This window comes from Acipenser ruthenus, chromosome 18 (assembly GCF_902713425.1).
Source record: "Acipenser ruthenus chromosome 18, fAciRut3.2 maternal haplotype, whole genome shotgun sequence".
NCBI classification, from domain to species: Eukaryota; Metazoa; Chordata; class Actinopteri; order Acipenseriformes; family Acipenseridae; genus Acipenser; species Acipenser ruthenus.
In genome coordinates, this window is record NC_081206.1 from 10,397,501 (window position 1) to 10,417,504 (window position 20,004).

At 43.9% G+C, this 20,004-nt stretch overlaps 1 protein-coding gene across 1 annotated transcript in view; it reads left to right on the forward strand.

Moving 5' to 3' along the window:
* LOC117435613 (cadherin-22-like) overlaps positions 1-20,004 on the forward strand; it is a 209,306-nt gene that overhangs the window by 117,030 nt on the left and 72,272 nt on the right. Inside the window, exon 4 of the mRNA XM_034059049.3 lies at positions 8,300-8,419. Coding sequence (XP_033914940.3) covers positions 8,300-8,419 — 120 coding nt within the window. The remainder of the gene's footprint in view (positions 1-8,299; positions 8,420-20,004) is intronic.

Here is a 20,004-nt window from a genome sequence, read left to right on the forward strand (position 1 = left end):
GACTGTCACTTTACTGTTTGACTCGTTGATCAGTCGACTGTCGCTTTACTGTTTGACTCGTTGACCAGTCGACTGTCACTTTACTGTTCTTCTCATTGACCAGTCGACTGTCTCTTTACTGTTCGACTCGTTGACCAGTCAACTGTCACTTTACTGTTCGACTCGTTGACCAGTCAACTGTCACTTTACTGTTCGACTTGTTGACCAGTTGACTATTGGAATAGTGCTGCTCCTACTTTCTAATAATGTAAATACGTAAAGAAAGATACCAGGAAAATGGGGAGCAGTGATACTGTTACTCGTACTAATAACAGGGAAGAAAATAGTTTTTAAAGCCATTTCCTGAACTTGAATTCTGTTTCCACATCATTAATCCACAGTCACACAGCACCTCTGTTATGTTTAGCCACTGATTTACAGCTTGAAATTACAGGGTTGGGTTGCTTCAGTTACACATTGCAGTTTCAGCAATGGCAGTCTTTTTGTTTCTAACAGCACGCTGTCCTTATTTACACAGTCAGAGACATGAAGAGCAGGAGGAGGGCTGAGAATTAAATGCTTTTAAATCTGGGTTGTTATTTTGAGAATCAGAGTCCCATCACACCCATCATTGATAATCACAGGCCTTAAACTCTGTCCTGACAGTTTACATCAGATAGCAAGGATGTCTTCTAATAATAATTTTTTCTTGTGTTTTTTTCCTCCTTCAAAAGAAAACAGTGATTTGCTGTTTGGAGTAAGACTTTGAAAATCAGCCCCAATGTCTATGTGTTGTTTTGAGCTACATGTTTTCTTTGATCTTAGTTACACAAATTGAGGCAAATCTCTGTCTGGGCATGGTGCAAGGGAGTTGACTTCAAATAGGGATTCCAACTTTATAATTGTAAATGGGTACTCTAACTGTATTTACCTATAGGCTTACTTTTTTAATAAGGATGTCCTTATAAAAAAAGCAAAAAAGCAAGCATTTCATTTTTACACATAGTTATCATAGTTTAAGTTACAGAGAATGTTTTTCACTTCATTTTTTTTAATGTAATTACTATTTTATGGTGTTTGCAATCATTCTCAGAGGTCCTGTTGCTCCAATATTGAATTATTTCCATGTTTCTAGAAATCTGCTTTTAACTTTCTTTATAAAAGTGTACCTTTGCAGTTTTCCCATGGTTATACTATGCTATTAAAAAAAATTACCATACCTCTCTGGGCTTTACGATGCTTTCCTATGCTTTACTGTTTTTTCACTATGATTTATTACACTTATCTATGCTTTTAATATGGAATCTTTTTTAAGGGCTGGCTTTGAGATTGTCTGGAGAACCCTAAGTGCTGGGACTAACAGCCTTCCTCAGTCCATTCAAACCATGTGACCTTTCTGAATTGGCTAGTTAAATCATTGGCTGGTCATGTTACTGTAACTGCTGTAGCTGCTAAGCAACTCCTGTCCAATTATAATTATTTAAGCAGCGCAAAGAGTCAACACTCTCTTTAATAAAGCTTAGCTCAGAATCTGGAGTCTAACTGTGTTCATTTGATAGACTTGTTATCCAATTTCAGCTCTATCTTTGTGTAGACATGAGCTGCATTAATTGCTTACTGCATTTATTCTGGAAGTGGGGTCCCCAGCAACCTAAATGGCACTGTTTCCTAAGGTTTTTGCAGTCCTTGAAAATGTGTCATTTTTTTTACAAAAAGGAAAACTGATGATAATTTAGTATCAGACACTAATACATTCAAACCAATGTGGGTGTTAATGTAACCTGCTTATTATCACCAAATTGAAATGTAATTGGTCTTTGCTGGGGATCCTGGAGGGAGCTTCCCATTTGTCCTCCAGAGGCCAGTAGCTTGTCGACATCTGCTCTCTAGTTCCAGGGTGTAAAGATGCAGTTGGCTTGGTCGTGGGATTGGAGGACTCCGTTCTCTTGTTCCAGAGTGTAAAGATGCATTGGCTTGGTCCTGGCATTGGAGGCCTCAGTTCCAGGGTGTAAAGATGCAGTTGGCTTGGTCGTGGGATTGGAGGACTCCGTTCTCTTGTTCCAGAGTGTAAAGATGCATTGGCTTGGTCCTGGCATTGGAGGACTCAGTTCCAGGGTGTAAAGATGCAGTTGGCTTGGTCCTGGGATTGGAGGACTCCGTTCTCTTGTTCCAGAGTGTAAAGATGCATTGGCTTGGTCCTGGCATTGGAGGCCTCAGTTCCAGGGTGTAAAGATGCAGTTGGCTTGGTCGTGGGATTGGAGGACTCCGTTCTCTAGTTCCAGGGTGCAAAGATACAGTTGGCTTGGTCCTGGGATTGGAGGACTCCGTTCTCTAGTTCCAGGGTGTGAAGATGCAGTTGGCTTGATCCTGGGATTGGAGGACTCATTTCCAGGGTGTGAAGATGCAGTTGGCTTGGTCCTGGTATTGGAGGACTCCGTTCTTTAGTTCCATGGTGTAAAAATGCAATTGGCTTGGTCATGGGATTGGAGGCCTCAGTTCCAGGGTGTAAAGATGCAGTTGGCTTGGTCGTGGGATTGGAGGACTCCGTTCTCTAGTTCCAGGGTGCAAAGATACAGTTGGCTTGGTCCTGGGATTGGAGGACTCCGTTCTCTAGTTCCAGGGTGTGAAGATGCAGTTGGCTTGATCCTGGGATTGGAGGACTCATTTCCAGGGTGTGAAGATGCAGTTGGCTTGGTCCTGGTATTGGAGGACTCCGTTCTTTAGTTCCATGGTGTAAAAATGCAATTGGCTTGGTCATGGGATTGGAGGACTCAGTTCCAGGGTGTAAAGATGCAGTTGGCTTGGTCCTGGGATTGGAGGACTCCGTTCTTTAGTTCCAGGGTGTAAAAATGCAATTGGCTTGGTCATGGGATTGGAGGACTCAGTTCCAGGGTGTAAAGATGCAGTTGGCTTGGTCATGGGATTGGAGGACTCCGTTCTCTAGTTCCAGGGTGTAAAGATGCAGTTGGCTTGGTCCTCAAATTGGAGGACTCTGTTCTCTAGTTCCAGGGTGTAAAGATGCATTGGCTTGGTCCTGGTATTGGAGGACTCAGTTCCAGGGTGTAAAGACACAGTTGGCTTGGTCCTCAAATTGGAGGACTCTGTTCTCTAGTTCCAGGGTGTAAAGATGCATTGGCTTGGTCCTGGTATTGGAGGACTCAGTTCCAGGGTGTAAAGATGCAGTTGGCTTGGTCCTGGAATTGGAGGACCCCGTTCTCTAGTTCCAGGGTGTAAAGATGCAATCCCACTGACCTTCAGTTCTCATTAGCAACATTAGCACCGTTCTTCATTTCTCAACTCTAATGCAAAATGTTTTATCTATTATGACACACTGGTAACTTGGTGCAGTCTGTGCTGTAGGTCACCCCCACTTCCATTATCTAGCCTCACACCCATGCTCTCAGACTCACTCTGGTAGACCATGAGAAATGATAAGATATCAGAATGCAGAAGTTTACCTGCGGAAATCTGTTTGAATCTAAACAGTGCTGGATCTAAACACTACAGTTTCTCTTTAACACATATTCCTGCTGGTATTTCTTCACCAGTGTTCATTTAAATGCAATAAGAAGACCATTCCCCTTGCTATAGGTTTTTTAGTTTTCACAGCCATTTTCATTATATGAAAAACTACAGGAAAATTCATTTTGAACCAACGCTGCAGCAACCATTTAAAGAGGTTCTAGCTAATGAAATAATGAATCACTCCCATGAGCATGTGCTTGTAAATATGCTGCCTGCTCCTCTGTTTTAACTGTTAATTTATCAGAAACCATGTGAGATGGTGACTTCATAATTGCAGTGTTATGGAAACTCATCTTACAGTATTGTGTGGTCAAGTCTTGATTGTGGGTATTGTAAAAACACATGAACCCTTAGATTTCAGGAGCCTTTTGAGGTACTTTATATTTACAGGGTTCTATTAACACAACATGCTAAATGTGTTGGTGGCCATGATGTTAACCTCTGACCCAATGTAAAGTGTTACCGGTCAGGTGACTTTTCAGGCTGTGAAGAGACACTTCAGATTTGGTGCACAGCTGTGTACTATGATTCAATTCTGGCACAATTATTAAAGAGTTAAAAATGAGTGTTTTGGGATTTAAAGTTTTACAGCGTTTATATTTGAAATAATTTCAGGGTAATGGCAAGCTTATTAATTAAGGAAGTTGGGTCTCAGATTAATGAGTCAGCACCCATGGCTATATCCCGCCCAGCTCTTTATTCTTCAGCTGCTTCAAGACCCCATTACTCAAGTCAATCTCACCAGCAACACACACACATTATCACACAGCCAAGAAAGGAAACCTGATTCACTACAGCCTGCTTTAATGCACTTCCATTAATCACTCCACTCCTATTTAAAGTTTGCTTTTGTTATTTCCACTGGAGACCACTAAGCTAAACAAAATGATTTTGACTATTGAACACACAGTTCAATATTGTTCAGAGACTCCGATGTGGTTTTCCATTAGCCAGTATAGTGGGAGAGAGAGCTGGTAGGTACAATAATATCCCAATGTCATGTTAACGGTTTGGAGTACTGGATTTGCTAGCAATTTCATTTTCAAAAATACAAATAAAACAGCATGATAAAGCTTGAGGGGCTGAGGACACTAATGACCTGCAATGGCAATGCAGCATTTACAATGGGAATGTAAGCACAGTGTTTAGCCAATGAAAGACATTGGTCATGGAAAAGGACCAGAGTTGTAGTATAGTATTTTTTTTTATCAGTCAATCAGATTCAGTGTTCACCTGCTGTATGCCATGGACATCACAAAGAAAAACAAGTCATGACATCAGCGTACCATATTGAGTTTTTACCATGCTCAATATTGGTACGGTTGGGGTACTGGCTTTAAAAAAAATTATATCTGAGGCACGTTTTGGAATTCACTTCAAAACTGTGACATCACAATGGGCCACATACAGTATCTCAGACACTTAACAGTGTTCTCTTCATCAGCCTCCTTTCAGTGTAAATCACAATTAACTAAATAAAGGTTGGTCATGAATGAAAAACAAATATGGATTTTTTCAACTTGTATTTTAAACACAAGGCAGTATATAATAGGACTGTAAACATTTTGATTAATTACGTTTCTTTCTGTATTTCTAAGTATAAGACAGCTGATAAATACTGAGGTAGCACTGTACAACCATTTTTTTTTAATTACACAGTGGTTGTATTAAGATCAAGCACCTTGTAGATCCTAACACTAGACTACACCGTCTTTTACTGATATTGCACCATCGTACAGCAATTGATTTCCAGTAGTGTGCCAGTCTCTAGTACAGAACTGTTGCTTGCCTTTATAGTGCCATTACTGAAATGCCATTGAAGAGAGTTCAGTAAGGCTGAGCTATGAGACTCCACTAGCTCAGGTCAGCAGAGATTGTATTAATCTGTGCCTTCAGCTACATCTAAAGGCCTCTTGCATTGCAGGGTGCCAAGTTAAAATATAAGCTTTCCATACAGCCTTTAGCCTGCAGCTTTTTAACAGATGGCAAACATTTATTACATTTGGAAGCAGGAGTGATTTACCTGGATAACCATGTGAGAGTGTGGCATGAATTACTGTACCTTCTACACACCAAGCACTGGGAAATGTAGTCATACAGTTACCCTTAGTTCAGATATCAATTGTAACGCAGTTACCTCAATGAAACCCCCCAAAAAGGTACAGCTAGGGCTTACATTAATCGCTTGTGTTTTAAAGTGTGATATCTGATACTGTAGTAGGTTATATAAATCTCTGTTTGCAGTCCTGGCTTTCAGATTGCATTTCCAGGGCCTTCTTTCAGTAACCAAGCAGCTACTGCTCTTAATGACTGACCTGCTTTGCACCCTGATGACACTGCTGAGGTGACATGACCTAGGAAGTAGAAGTGTTACAGGGGATCGGGGGCTATCAAACTACAAGGCTATAATATGACCCCTAATCATACCACTCTCGTCCTCTCTGTCCTCCTACTAATACAGTACAGTGTGCAAGTTTAATAAAGGCTGTCAACTCTAAATACATGAGGAAACCCTAAGGAACAGCTGGTAAGCGTGCTGCTGCAGGTGTGAGTCTGGGTGTTGGGGTATTAGGTTATTTGCCTGTGGCTTTTACTGTTCCCCCGAGGATCTCACTGTCAGTACTAACCAGGCTCAGCTCTGTTTTGTGAGAGCTATAGGGCATAGCCCTGGAGTAAACACAGCTAATGTTGGATAAGTACAAAAATGCTCCAGACTCATGTGTACCCTACCCTGCCAGTGAACTTCCTAGACTTTCTGAAATATTGTATGGTGTGTCTCAAAGCCCAGTGAGCACACAACAGGCCCTAGTTTCTACATTTCCTATTACTGGAAGTTGCTTGTTAAAGTGATTCAGAACCTCCTGCAGTATTTATAAGAAACACATTACGTTACCTTTGCTGTGTCCCGCGTTGTCCCTATCGCAGTGTTATATTTCTAAACAGATTGCCGACTCCTTTGTAATTTTTAATCAAACACCATGGGTCATAAATCAAGAGGATACATTTCTCAGCATTTACTTGAGAGCGCTCGCCAGGAGAAAATAATTTCTCTTTTAAGGATCACCGTGAATCCAGATTACGCTCCCTCCTGCAACAATGCTTGTTTCAATTAGCGGGCCAGCATGGTAGAAGGAGGGTGCATGATCTAGATACACTGTTTAGAAGAAAAGTCTTTTCTCCTGGTGTTTCCAGGTAGAAAAAAAAAAAAAAAATCCTGAGTTTATTTACCTACAGTGTGTGGCTGTAACTGTAACTATCTTTTACCAATTATTGATTACTAGTATCTATGCATACCAAGACATTTAGTTAATAAGGGTGTAAGTGGATTTAATTAAACGTCCCACTCTAGTTGTTTGTCATTCCTAGAACATTAGTATTTTTTATTTCTTAGCAGACACCCTTATCCAGGGCAACTTACAATTGTTACAAGATATCACATTATTTTTACATACAATTACCCATTTATACAGTTGGCTTTTTCCTGGAGCAATCTAGGTACAGTACCTTGCTCAAGGGTACAACAGCAGTGTCCCCCACCTGGGATTGAACCCATGACCCTCCGGTCAAGAGTCCAGAGCCCTAACCACTACTCCACACTGCTGCCATTTTCCCTCAAATATCTGGGCCAAGTTCAGCCAGTGCCTCTATACTAACTCAATGAAGGGACCGTGTTTGAGTTGAGACTAAAAGGGACAAAAGAGAGTACTGAGTCCCCAAAGCTTATTAGCACACACAGCAGCCACCCTGAGGATTAATGAAGAGGGCCCAGGCTATTTTAATGACCAGCGCTGCCTGTCACTTTAGACCTGGGGTGATGACAGCAAACAAACAAGACAGTGACATATCTCAGTAATTAGCTTAATTACCTCACAGCAATGAGCATGATTCTGATAGCTGGACTGGAGCATGACACTTCTCCTCAAAGCTTACAGCTGTGACCTTTCTGGATGCCACCAGCTGCCAGTAATTATCTGATACTTCATGCCAGACAGGCCACTTCCCGCTCGCATTTTCCTTCAGTTCAGTGTCTGATACAGTAGCACACCAAGGAATCTCAGTTCTATTGAAATGAAGTCTAGATTGTTCTATAGTTTTTTTTTTTATGCTCCGTCAAAAATATAAGTACTAATTGTTTTTGAAAATGCAACATAATAATAGAATCATTATGCTGTAATTATCATTTGGTGATTATTTTAAAATGATCCGTCGAGTTGACCAGCTCTCGGTGGTGTAAGAGTGTTTTATGTGCTATTAAAGTAATTGTAGCAAAAAAGTTCCATTACATTTCCCCAGCATGCATTCATATATGTGTCAAATGTGCAGTTTTGAAAGAAACATGTATTCTAAAAAAAAAGATATCTGGTACCGCACTAGGTTAAAGGAAACCTTAGACTTAAACCCCTTTCACACACAAATGCAGCTACTGAGCTGTCTCAGAGCCATTAAACAAATTATTTAAAATACCCATTCAGACAGCACGGAATTGTGCAATCTATGTCAGTATAATAACATCATAACCTTTTCATACAGCCAAAGTGATCATGTGAGTACAACTTTCAAACCTGTCAGCCAACAGATCGTTTTCATGGCAACGGCGATTCGCTCATAAATTACAGCCAATGTTTAATTGAGGCAGAATAAAAGCTATAACAATCATTAATCGATTAATCAATAATAGTGCTGCGGTATAGTAGGATGCAGCCCTAAATGGGAAGGAAAAGAGGGATTCATTGCACAGGTTTGAAAACTGCTTGTTTGTAGTGAACTGTGGTATTGATCTGTCTGTTTGTTGCAGGGACATCAGTGATGAAGGTAACCGCCTCCGATGCAGATGATCCCACATACGGGAGCAGCGCACGGGTCATATACAGCGTACTAGAGGAAGAGAAGATCTTCACTGTGGACAGCAAGACCGGTAAGAGCTCTACAGACAATCAGCGTTTCAGTGTGTATCATCAAAATCCGCTACTGAAATTGTGATATAGTGGTAACATGCACATTTAGAAATGTTAAGTTTCTACCCCAATTCTGAAATGTTCCTAATGTGTCCAAAGCAGTGGCAGTGGATATAGAAGGATTATTTTTGTTTTATGGATTTGCCATTGCAGTGGGGGGTCTTGGATTCAAAGCTTGGCAACGCCGCTATTGTGACGTCACGCTGCTACGTGAAATCTGAAAAATAAATTTGCATTGGAATAACGAAATTGCTTGGTTTTGTAACAGTAGTTCCATGACGTATATGCGCCTGTGGCAATGTGGGTTGCAGTGCGCAGGTGTAGAGGTGATGCAGTCTTCAAGATAACGACCCAGCGATGTGTACTGCTCAGTTAAATAAACACGGGGTTCAGTCCCGAAATAATAAGCACAGTATTTAAACACACACACACAACACAGAAACATGAGTCCTAGTCCAGGGTGAGTGCTATTAGTGCTAGTGGTGCAAATACAATTTATCTGTGAACAACAGTGCTGGTTATCCGGGTTTGTGCTGGCCTGTAGCGACAGCTCCGGAGTGTGTTAGCCGTCTAACAAATAACAAATACAACAGTTAGACGAAACAAACAAACAAAACACCACAGTTGCCCTTTAGCAGTTCGACCTTAATCATAACAAAGGAACAGATCGCCTTGCTACGTTCCCTTATATACCGCCAGGTTAACAAGTGCAACCGTTTCTCCTCCAATCCAAGGTCGCTACATCGCTTCCCTTCCCCCCCCCCCCCCCCCCCCCCCCTTTCTAGATGGCCAACTTCCACCTAACCCTGGGAATGAATTGTCAGGCCATCCAGTCCAGGGCACTTTGTTCCCTTTACACAGTGCCCTCACAGGTCAGGAGGGAGATTTATCACCAAGAATCATTCTGTCTCTGTCACAGCACCATATCAGAAAATAATTGATTTTTTTGAAGAGCAAACAATAAATACAGATTTTTACGATAAAAAAGATGCATTTGCTGCCTTCTCTATAAGAAAGTGAAGATTTCTTATTCATATAATTTTATGGTCTTTTAAGAGCCCAATAGTTATAGGTATGGCACCTTTATCCAAGAAGGACAGATATCTCAGGTTAAGATCAGTAAACCATTATTCTCTATGTTTTGAGTGTCAGCATCGAGCGACAAGTATCCATTCTCTCAGGAGAGATAATCCAGTTTCAGGAGACAGTTCCTGAAGGTTACCACTACACTTGTAATGGTTCCTTTCAGAGTGTGTTGTTTAAATCTCTCTCCTCCACTCGAGATTGTGAATCACTTGCTGTCACTGCAAGGTACTGCCCCCCTACCCCAAGAAGCTGCTTCACGGACCAGAGAGAGCTTAACAATGCACTCAAAGTGTACACCCCTTCATCTAGAAACTGTGCAAATACAACTATATTTCACAGGCCGGTAAAACTTTACAACATGTGTGTCCTTGATGATGTAGAATAATCACTGTTCGGTAGGAATCACTGTACAATGTCTGTGTAATGTATTAACAGAAGCTGTGGAAGCTGTTGTAAAGTATAGTGCAAGAAGCAGTATCACTTAAAGGGACTGTAGCTAACAGAATAATTCCATAAATCTTGTTGTGCAGTACCATTCGTTAGATAGGTCAGAAAATATACAGTACAATGTACAGTACTCCGTCGGGTATTCTCCCGTCACATACCCGCCCTAACCGCTTATCCGCCATGATCAAGCAGCAACGTCACCCTTGTGTACAGCACTAATGCAAGATGGCTACAGGAAAGCGAAACCGAGTTGTGCTTACAATTGAAGTTTTTTCTTTTTTCTTTTGTAAACCTATGCATTTTGCTACTGTGTAAATTACAGGACACTAATGTAAGGGTATACATCACTGTGGCAGGGCAGGAGCCCTGCACATAAAGAGTTTGTGTGTGTGTGTGTGTGTGTGTGTGTGTGTGTGTGTGTGTGTGTGTAAATAGTGTGTGTTTATTGTAATTAATTAATGAAGTACCTGATGCTCCTGGGAGGCCTGCCTGTTGTCTGTGGAATGTAATCAGCAGGTAGGTGTGTTCCAGCAGCACGTCAGGCATAAAAAGGTTCCATTTATTCACCTCAGGGCAGCTGCAAAATCAAAGCTAACTGGGCTAAAGAAGCTGATATTCGCTGACGTGTGTGTGAGTGAGTGAGAACCAGAACCAGGGTTGGATGCCGAAGAGTGAGTAAGCAAGTCGAAACCACTGACAGCCGGGCGAGTAGCCGGATTCCATATATTATTGAACAGAGATTAGTTCAGAGATTGTAGATCCCACCAAAGTTTTCGTACACTGTGTTGTATGTACTCTGTGCGCTATTATTATTATTATTATTATTATTATTATTATTATTATTATTATTATTATTATTTATTTCTTAGCAGACGCCCTTATCCAGGGTGACTTACAATTGTTACAAGATATCACATTATTTCACATTATATAGACCAGCACACAAAGAGCATTACAAAGAGACCAGCCACAACCTGTCACAAAGAGACCAGCCACAGCCTGTCACAAAGAGACCAGCCACAACCATTACAAAGAGACTAACCACAGCCTGTCACAAAGAGACCAGCCACAGCCTGTCACAAAGAGACCAGCCACAGCATGTCACAAAGAGACCAGCCACAACCATTACAAAGAGACCAGCCACAGTCTGTCACAAAGAGACCAGTCACAGCCTGTCACAAAGAGACCAGCCACAGCCTGTCATATAGACACCAGCCACAGCCTGTCACAAAGAGACCAGTCACAGCCTGTCACAAAGAGACCAGCAACAACCATTACAAAGAGACCAGGCACAGCCTGTCACATAGAGACCAGGCACAGCCTGTCACATAGAGACCAGCCACAGCCTGTCACAAAGAGACCAGCCACAGCATGTCACAGAGAGACCAGCCACAGCCTATCATAAAGAGACCAGCCACAGCATGTCACAGAGAGACCAGCCACAGCCTGTCACAAAGAGACCAGCCACAGCATGTCACAGAGAGACCAGCCACAGCCTGTCACAAAGAGACCAGCCACAGCATGTCACAGAGAGACCAGCCACAGCCTGTCACAAAGAGACCAGCAACAGGCTGTCACAAAGAGAACCAGCAACAGCCTGTCACAAAGAGACCAGCCACAGTCTCTCACAAAGAGACCAGCCACAGCCTGTCACAAAGAGACCAGCCACAGCCTGTCACAAAGAGACCAGCCACAGCCTGTTACAAAGAGACCAGCCACAGCCTGTCATATAGAGACCAGCCACAGCCTGTCACAAAGAGACCAGCCACAGCCTGTCACAAAGAGACCAGCAACAGCCTGTCACAAAGAGACCAGCCACAACCATTACAAATAGACTCAGCCACAGTTTGTAGAGGAGGGGAACCTGCTGTCTCAAGCCAGGGCTGTTGTCCCTCCTTGCAAAGAGGGAGAGGGGAGCAAAGCAGGGTCTGACCCCAGGCTGTGCAGGATTCCCCTCTATCTGAATTCCAACTGCCAGTGGGTTCTGAACCCAGTGCTGATGTAGACTGTGCTATAATGAAACCAAATCATACAGTGAAAGCCCCAGATGTGTCCTGGACTCCTGATGAATGCGTCTAAGCAGCCCCCTGTCTGAGAACAATAGCAGTGTAATATACCTAGACAGAAATCCAGAGCCATTGCGAGCAGACTTTGTTACAACATGTCACAAATGATTGAGTTTCACAATTGGGAGATATGGAAAAATGTGTCTGTATATCTGTCCTGCTTGTTCAGTGGCTCCAAAAGTATTTCTGCAATGGTATCTGCCAGAACAGAATGTATTTATCCTAGAACAAAGAAGAATTAGGTGGGAAATTGATTCAGGGTCTTTTAAAAGGAGGCAACAAAGTTAGCCAACACAGCACAGAAACCAGAGGACACGGTTTGAAGTGTAGACTGACTTAGGGCAGAGGGTAGGAGACCCTACTTTACAGAGAGTGGATGACGGGGTGGAATGGGTTACCTAGCCATGTTAATGATGCTGAACAATTGGGATCCTTAAGACCTGACAAAGATTTGAGATTAACCAGCTATAAGCCACCGAATAGCCTCCTCTGCACTAAGGAGTGGGTTGCAGTAGCTTGTCTACCTTTAGGGTCATTGACAACCCCAAGCACCGCAAGTGAACATATAAACCACAGTGCAAAAGAGCCAGGCTCGTCTGCATTCATGTTTTTAGAGCTTGTAACCTCATCTCATCTCACCGACAGGCAGTGTATCACACAACACTGCCCGTTACAGTGGCAGAGAGCTGTGTGCCAGTCCCCAGCTGCGCGTGTGCTGCTCAGCTGTTCTCTCTTAATTAAATTAGCAAAGCAATTAGCAGACAGCGCAGAACAGAGCTTGTCTGGGCAGCATGGGCAATGCGTACTGTCTGAGCCTGGAGCCTGAATCATTGCATTACATGCACGAACATTGCACAAGGGCATTCCCTTCGAAAACCACAGGGCATGGACTCGCCTTTGTCAAGCTCCTTCTATTTAGGGGAGTGTGGAGGTATTATCCTACTGTGTGACGGACCTTCTTGATCCGGGACAGGGAAAGAGGAATGGTGGAGGCACACAGCAGGTCTCTCTTTATTTAATTGTAGGTTACAGCTCTTAACAGATTACCTCAGGGTTAACGTAGTACAGCATACATTCCCAATAGCCACCTGTCAATACCTGGCAATACTATGATCTGGAGAAGGAAGACATGCCACTGCTCCAGGGTAATGAAGTTAGGCACACATGCCACTAACATCAGCTACTGGACTCTCTTTCTCATATGCAGGGCAATACAGCACTGCTTCCTGCAGTGTCACTTTAATAGAATGAGCATTACAGAGGAAAAGGGTGAGCATTATTAAGGCCCTGTTTTGGTCCAAGGCAGGTCTGAAAAATGATGTTTCTGGAAATATTGATGTAAATTGCTAGTTGTCAATATGCCCTTCATTATAAATAATCGTTTGATGCTTGTTTACATCTCTTTCTACAGCACTGTACTTGGCAAGGCAACCTGGCATTAACATATTGGCTCTCAGAAGCAGCATGAGATGTGTCCTCAGTGTGTGCTTTTTCTTGTCAGATTGCCCTGTTTTTTACAGACTCTTATACGAAAGTCATCTTTGTTAACTTTGTTAACCATGGTGGATTGTAACATTGCCAACTGTTGTGCTGCAGGGATGCAGAACACATCTAAACAAATGCACACAATTTGCTACACAATGAATGACAGCAGCCATTTTTGGCTGCTGTCGGGCAGCAGTGTGGAGTCGTGGTTAGGGCTCTGGACTCTTGCCCGGAGGGTCGTGGGTTCAATCCCAGGTGGGGGTCACTGCTGCTGTACCCTTGAGCAAGGTACTTTACCTAGATTGCTCTAGTAAAAACCCAACTGTATAAATGGGTAATTGTATGTAAAAATAATGTCATATCTTGTAACAATTGTAAGTCACCCTGGATGAGGGCATCTGCTAATAAATAAATAATAATAGTGTTATCGTATATGTCAGGGGCGCACAAATACAATCCTCCAGGTTTTATAGGTATCAGTAGACAATTAATTGATAAAGACCTGAAATAAATAAATTAGAAGGGTAGTAGAACAAAGACCAGGAGGGCCAGAGACCTCAAACACTGTAATTGTGCAACCTGGTACACATATCGATCAATCAGTCGATCTTTATTTTATATAGCGCCTTTCATAGTGGACCACCACCACAAAGCGCTTTACAAGATACAGTAAAAAACAATGAATACATTAAGTACAGTAAAAAAAGAAAAAAAAAAAAAAACATACAATAAGGCTTGGAGCTGAGACAGACCATCTTCAACATAAACATGATTGTACCTTTCCATAAACTCTGTCCAAGTTACACTTCAGTCCATTGCAAAGTTCAGTATTATTTCCAGTTTGCAGACAGAGCCCTGGCTGATGTCTGAGCTGGAGTTCCAGAAACACTTTCCAGAAGACTGCTCTGCTGAGTGCGCACTGCACACAAACAGCTGCTCTTTGAGTCTGTCTCCTGCTGTAGCCACTCCCTTATATACTGTCTCAAGACTCCTGATTGATGCCAATTTATTCATTATCCATGCCCTTTTAGTTTTATCCCATTTACTTTTATGAGGACACACAGTTCTCTATTTACTTGGAATGGGTCACACTTTACATTAAGCATCTCTAATTCTGTGTATTTACAATGTACAGAATAAGGCTCTAAGGCTTTATTTGCTAACTTATAAACCACAAGGGTGCTGTATACAGTGTGGAATTATAACATTAAATGCCCATTATGGTGTACTTTATTTGTTATAATTAGTTGCATGTGTATCTCACATATTAAACTTGTATGTGGCTCAAGGTTTTTTCATTGTTGCTGTATTTATCTGAATCTGAATGTGGATGTCAGTTTTATCTGCTGATACCGCTGTCGGTGAACACGTTTCTGTTTATTATTTACTGGTGGCTCACTCAGTCTTCTTATCTTCCAGGGGTCCCGTTATACAAATGTAAACAATTACACTACTATTACTACTATGACTAGGTCAGCTATTATTACTGCTAAACACAATAATATAATCAGTGCTAAGCCAGGCTGCCTGGCTTCAAAAACAAAGCTACAGAAAGAGCTGTGAGCAAAAAACGTTCTACTTTTGGAGTCATATTTGTTCCATGCGTTTACCATGTTCCTGATATTGACGACAGTGGCAACATCATCCCACTGCAACTGCCTTCGTGCGACTATTATCCCTCAGACTGCACAGAAACACAAGGATCATTTGCTAAGCAGAATTAGTGCCACTCAAGCACTCCTGAGGAGCATCATCCTACCTGTAATAGGAATGCATATGTATGTCCTGTCGACAAGTAAGCACATTCAGTTCGCCTGTCTCCACCAATGTCAATTTAATATACTTCAAGACCACTCAATCAACAGCTCTCAGAGCAGAAATCTGCTAATGCTGCCGTTTCCGAAGCGTATCAAATCGGGTTGTGCATGTAAAACAATAAGTTATAAAAACACTGTCTCCGTTTCAGATTGTACCATCCTGGGAGGGGAGAGATGAGAGTAAGAACTCAAATGCACAGGTTAAGTTTTGATTAATAAGTCTTGTCTTGCTTTCTTCAAGTGACCAGCTAGAGCAGGTAATCTGGATGTGACAGTGCACCTACCAAATGATCTTCAGTGACAATGCAGACACTGAAGTGAGAGTCAATGGTAGCACAAGGGCAGCTACAATAATATGGGGCTCTGTCACAAAGACGGCCGGAGTGGGTGGCGTCAGACCAGAAACAGGAACACAAACGTGTGATCGCGTTCAGCATTTAATAAACAGAACAGAAAATAAAAGGTTGGAACAGACAAAAACACGGGACACGGCACTTGACGCCAAAATAAACAGACAGACAAAACGACTAAACACTTAACAAACGGTGCACGGAGACAAACAAACACGGTGAGTACAAAACACTTATAATTATTCTAATGATTTTAACTCTCCTCTCTCTCTCACCCGTTCTCCTCTTCCGAACACCCAACCCTGAGTGCAAGAAATGTGCGTCTATATATACTATTGTGCTGGGATTCAATTACTAATTAATTATTCACTTGAATCCCAGCACGTGAATTAATTCTGTGCAACCCTGTGCTCACATATTATATTTTAACTGCACGTGCGTGATGTGCAATCCCGTGCCTAAATACAAATCTACACTTTTTAAATACACGTGAAACACAGACCCGTTTATATCCCGTGTACCAATGACTATACACCAACATTAACATACGCACGCATACATACATACACAGAACACACAAATGCACACAGGGGCGGGGCACTTTGCCACATATACCCCCCCTTGTGCGCAGCACACATGGCCTCAACGGCCACCTCCCCCCTTAAAAATCCAGCAGTCCAGGACAAAGTCTCGGGCTGGGAAGGGAGGCTTCAGTAGGCCCATGGCTGGCAATGCTGTCAGCTCCCCTGCCGGTAGTGGCACAGCTGACAGCATGCTGGTCCCGTCCTGCAACGAAAAAGCTGCGGGGGCAGGTGGTCCCCCGACCTCCCCCTTCTTCATAGCCGGCAGCTCCCTCCTGTGGGGCTCCGGCCACAAGAACTCCTGCAGCGAAACTGCTGCTGGGGAAAGTGGTCTCCAGACCTCCTCCCCCTTCTTCGTGGCCGGCAGCTCCCCTTTCTGGGGCTCCGGCCACCGTACTCCCTGCGGAGGTACGGGCAGCAGAGGCAGCTCCTGCTCCTCTGCTCCTGGCGGTGGTGGAGGCAGAGGCAGCTCCTGCTCCTCTGCTCCTGGAAGTGGCAGAGGCAGCTCCTGCTCCTCTGCTCCTTCCGGTGGTGGTGGCGGAGGCAGAGGCAGCTCCTGCTCCTCTGCTCCTTGCGGTGGTGGTGGCGGAGGCAAAGGCAGCTCCTGCTCCTCTGCTCCTTGCGGTGGTGGTGGCGGAGGCAGAGGCAGCTCCTGCTCCTCTGCTCCTTGCGGTGGTGGTGGCGGAGGCAGAGGCAGCTCCTGCTCCTCTGCTCCTTGCGGTGGTGGTGGCGGAGGCAGAGGCAGCTCCTGCTCCTCTGCTCCTGGAGGTGGTGGAGGCAGAGGCAGCTCCTGCTCCTCTGCTCCTGGAGGTGGTGGAGGCAGAGGCAGCTCCAGCTCCTCTGCTCCTGGCGGTGCTGGCTCCCTCTGCTGTGGCGGCTGGGCATGTGTGCGCCGTGCTGCCTTCAGCAGCATAGCGAGAGGCTGCTGGGGGACACCAGCATCCTGCCCTTCTCCCCCCCAAAAATTTTCAGGGGGTTGAGCCTGTAACCCCTCCCCTTCCGGCTCTTGGGGCTGAACCAGCAGGCATTTTCCCTCTGCTGGTGGCTTGGGTCCCAGGGCTGTGGAAGCCCCGACTTGCCTCCCTTTGGGCTGTGGACGCACCGACTCCTCCCTTTTGGGCTGTGGACGCCCCGACTCCTCCCTGTTGGGCTGTGGACGCCCCGACTCCTCCCTGTTGGGCTGTGGACGCCCCGACCCCTCCCTGTTGGGCTGTGGACGCCCCGACTCCTCCCTGTTGGGCTGTGGACGTTCGGGCTCCCCCCACTCAGGCGTAGGACGTTCGGGCTCCTCCCACTCAGGCGTAGGATGTTCGGGCTCCTCCCACTCAGGCGTAGGACGTTCGGGCTCCTCCCACTTGGGCTCCTCCCCTTTGGGCTGTGGATGCTCAGGCTCCTCCCATTTGGGCTGTGGAGGCAAAACCAGCAGGCATTCACCCTCTGCTGGTGGAGATGGGGCCAGCAGGTACTCACCCTCTGCTGGTGGAGATGGGGACAGCAGGTACTCCTCTGCTGGTGGTCCTGCTACCTGGGCTGCTGTTCCATTTATGGTTGCCTCCAGGTAGCTGAGGACAAACTCCACACCTTCCTCCAAGGTGTTTGGGGTGTGTTCCTCCTGATAGGCCTCCCATCTCTCACTGTCCATCATCCACAGGGCCTGGACGACTATGGGCAGAGACTGGGCCTCCAGCCCAGCATTCTCCAGCATCCAGTCCCGCACTTTGATGGCGTCTTCTGCCATTTTTTTTTTTTTTTTTTTTTTCTTTTTTTAAATCCAAACTGCGGTTCCTGCTCTGGCCTGAGTCCTGGAGGCGCTGTCGATCCCACGCAGGACACCACGTGTCACAAAGACGGCCGGAGTGGGTGGCGTCAGACCAGAAACAGGAACACAAACGACAGAGAGATGGGGTTTTGGTGAGGCTGAGCGCGTGATCGCGTTCAGCATTTAATAAACAGAACAGAAAATAAAAGGTTGGAACAGACAAAAACACGGGACACGGCACTTGACGCCAAAATAAACAGACAGACAAAACGACTAAACACTTAACAAACGGTGCACGGAGACAAACAAACACGGTGAGTACAAAACACTTATAATTATTCTAATGATTTTAACTCTCCTCTCTCTCTCACCCGTTCTCCTCTTCCGAACACCCAACCCTGAGTGCAAGAAATGTGCGTCTATATATACTATTGTGCTGGGATTCAATTACTAATTAATTATTCACTTGAATCCCAGCACGTGAATTAATTCTGTGCAACCCTGTGCTCACATATTATATTTTAACTGCACGTGCGTGATGTGCAATCCCGTGCCTAAATACAAATCTACACTTTTTAAATACACGTGAAACACAGACCCGTTTATATCCCGTGTACCAATGACTATACACCAACATTAACATACGCACGCATACATACATACACAGAACACACAAATGCACACAGGGGCGGGGCACTTTGCCACAGGCTCCCACTGATAGAATGGCACCAAAATATGAGAACTATACCCTTCCCAAATGATCTTCAGTGACAATGCAGATAGGGCACCACAAGAGCAGCTACAGTGGGATGAGGCTGTCATTGGTAGAAGTATAATACAGGATCTCATTCTGGCCATAGATGTCCTAATGACATGAACACATTAATACATACTGGTAATGCGTTGCAGTGCTACGTTACCGTATAAGCAACAGACTGTGTGCTCCTGTGTCAGGACCAGTGTCCAGTAATTGTTTAGAATCCATTGTGTTATTATCTGCTAATGGTTTTGCTAGGGTTGTGTATCTCATTTACATGGTGCTGTACTTTAATTCTAGGTCTCATCATTTTTATGGTATGATTATTACCATTGTAGTGCTTATATGTTTTCTATGGTGACATGCTTCTGTTTAAGTGCTTATGTGAATGGTTGTATAGCATTATTTCTCATTAGCTTATGCCACTGGTACATCATGCAGACAAACACATGTAAAACAAATCAAGCAATCAAAATGTAATATCCTTGTGATAGGTTGGCTGATGGTCAAGCAGACAGCAGGAGCCACATACAGAAAAATACTATTTGATTCAGAATGTCAACAAGACACTATCTCTGTGTCCAGGACATAGATCACAAATCAATACTTTCTTGGACTCCCAGGTTTAGCCTGATGAGCTTGCTCCTTCTCTATACACGTGGCCCTGCAGCTGAATTGAAAATGATCCAATTTAGCTTGAGCACATTCTCAGGGTTTTCAGTCAGATTGAACACAGTCCAGCCACACTCTCACATGACTGGCTGCCCTGTCCGTTGTGGAAACACTGGACACAATGCAAGGATTTAACCCCTACCCCCTGCCCTAGTACACAGCACACAGACTATATACAGTTATGTGCATGTATAATACTACAGAGAACCCATCATTCTGTCACAATCCCAATAAAACTAAATCTAGAGAATTTATTTAATGTTTGAAGTTCTCACACGGCGATGTTCAATATGCACATGAAAAAGATCTGCTACAATAGCTTCTTATCCATGTGTCCAGCTGTCAGTCATCATTAATTTTGCTCTAAATCTCTTCACAAAAAGCACATGTGAGCTTTAATCTGTGATAACATTTTCTTTTTAATTCAGATTAGCAATACAGACACAAATGTGGTTGCCGACAAACTTTTAGGTTTTTAACAATGTATATTACCCAGAGTTCTACTGCTGACATGAAAAAAGTAAT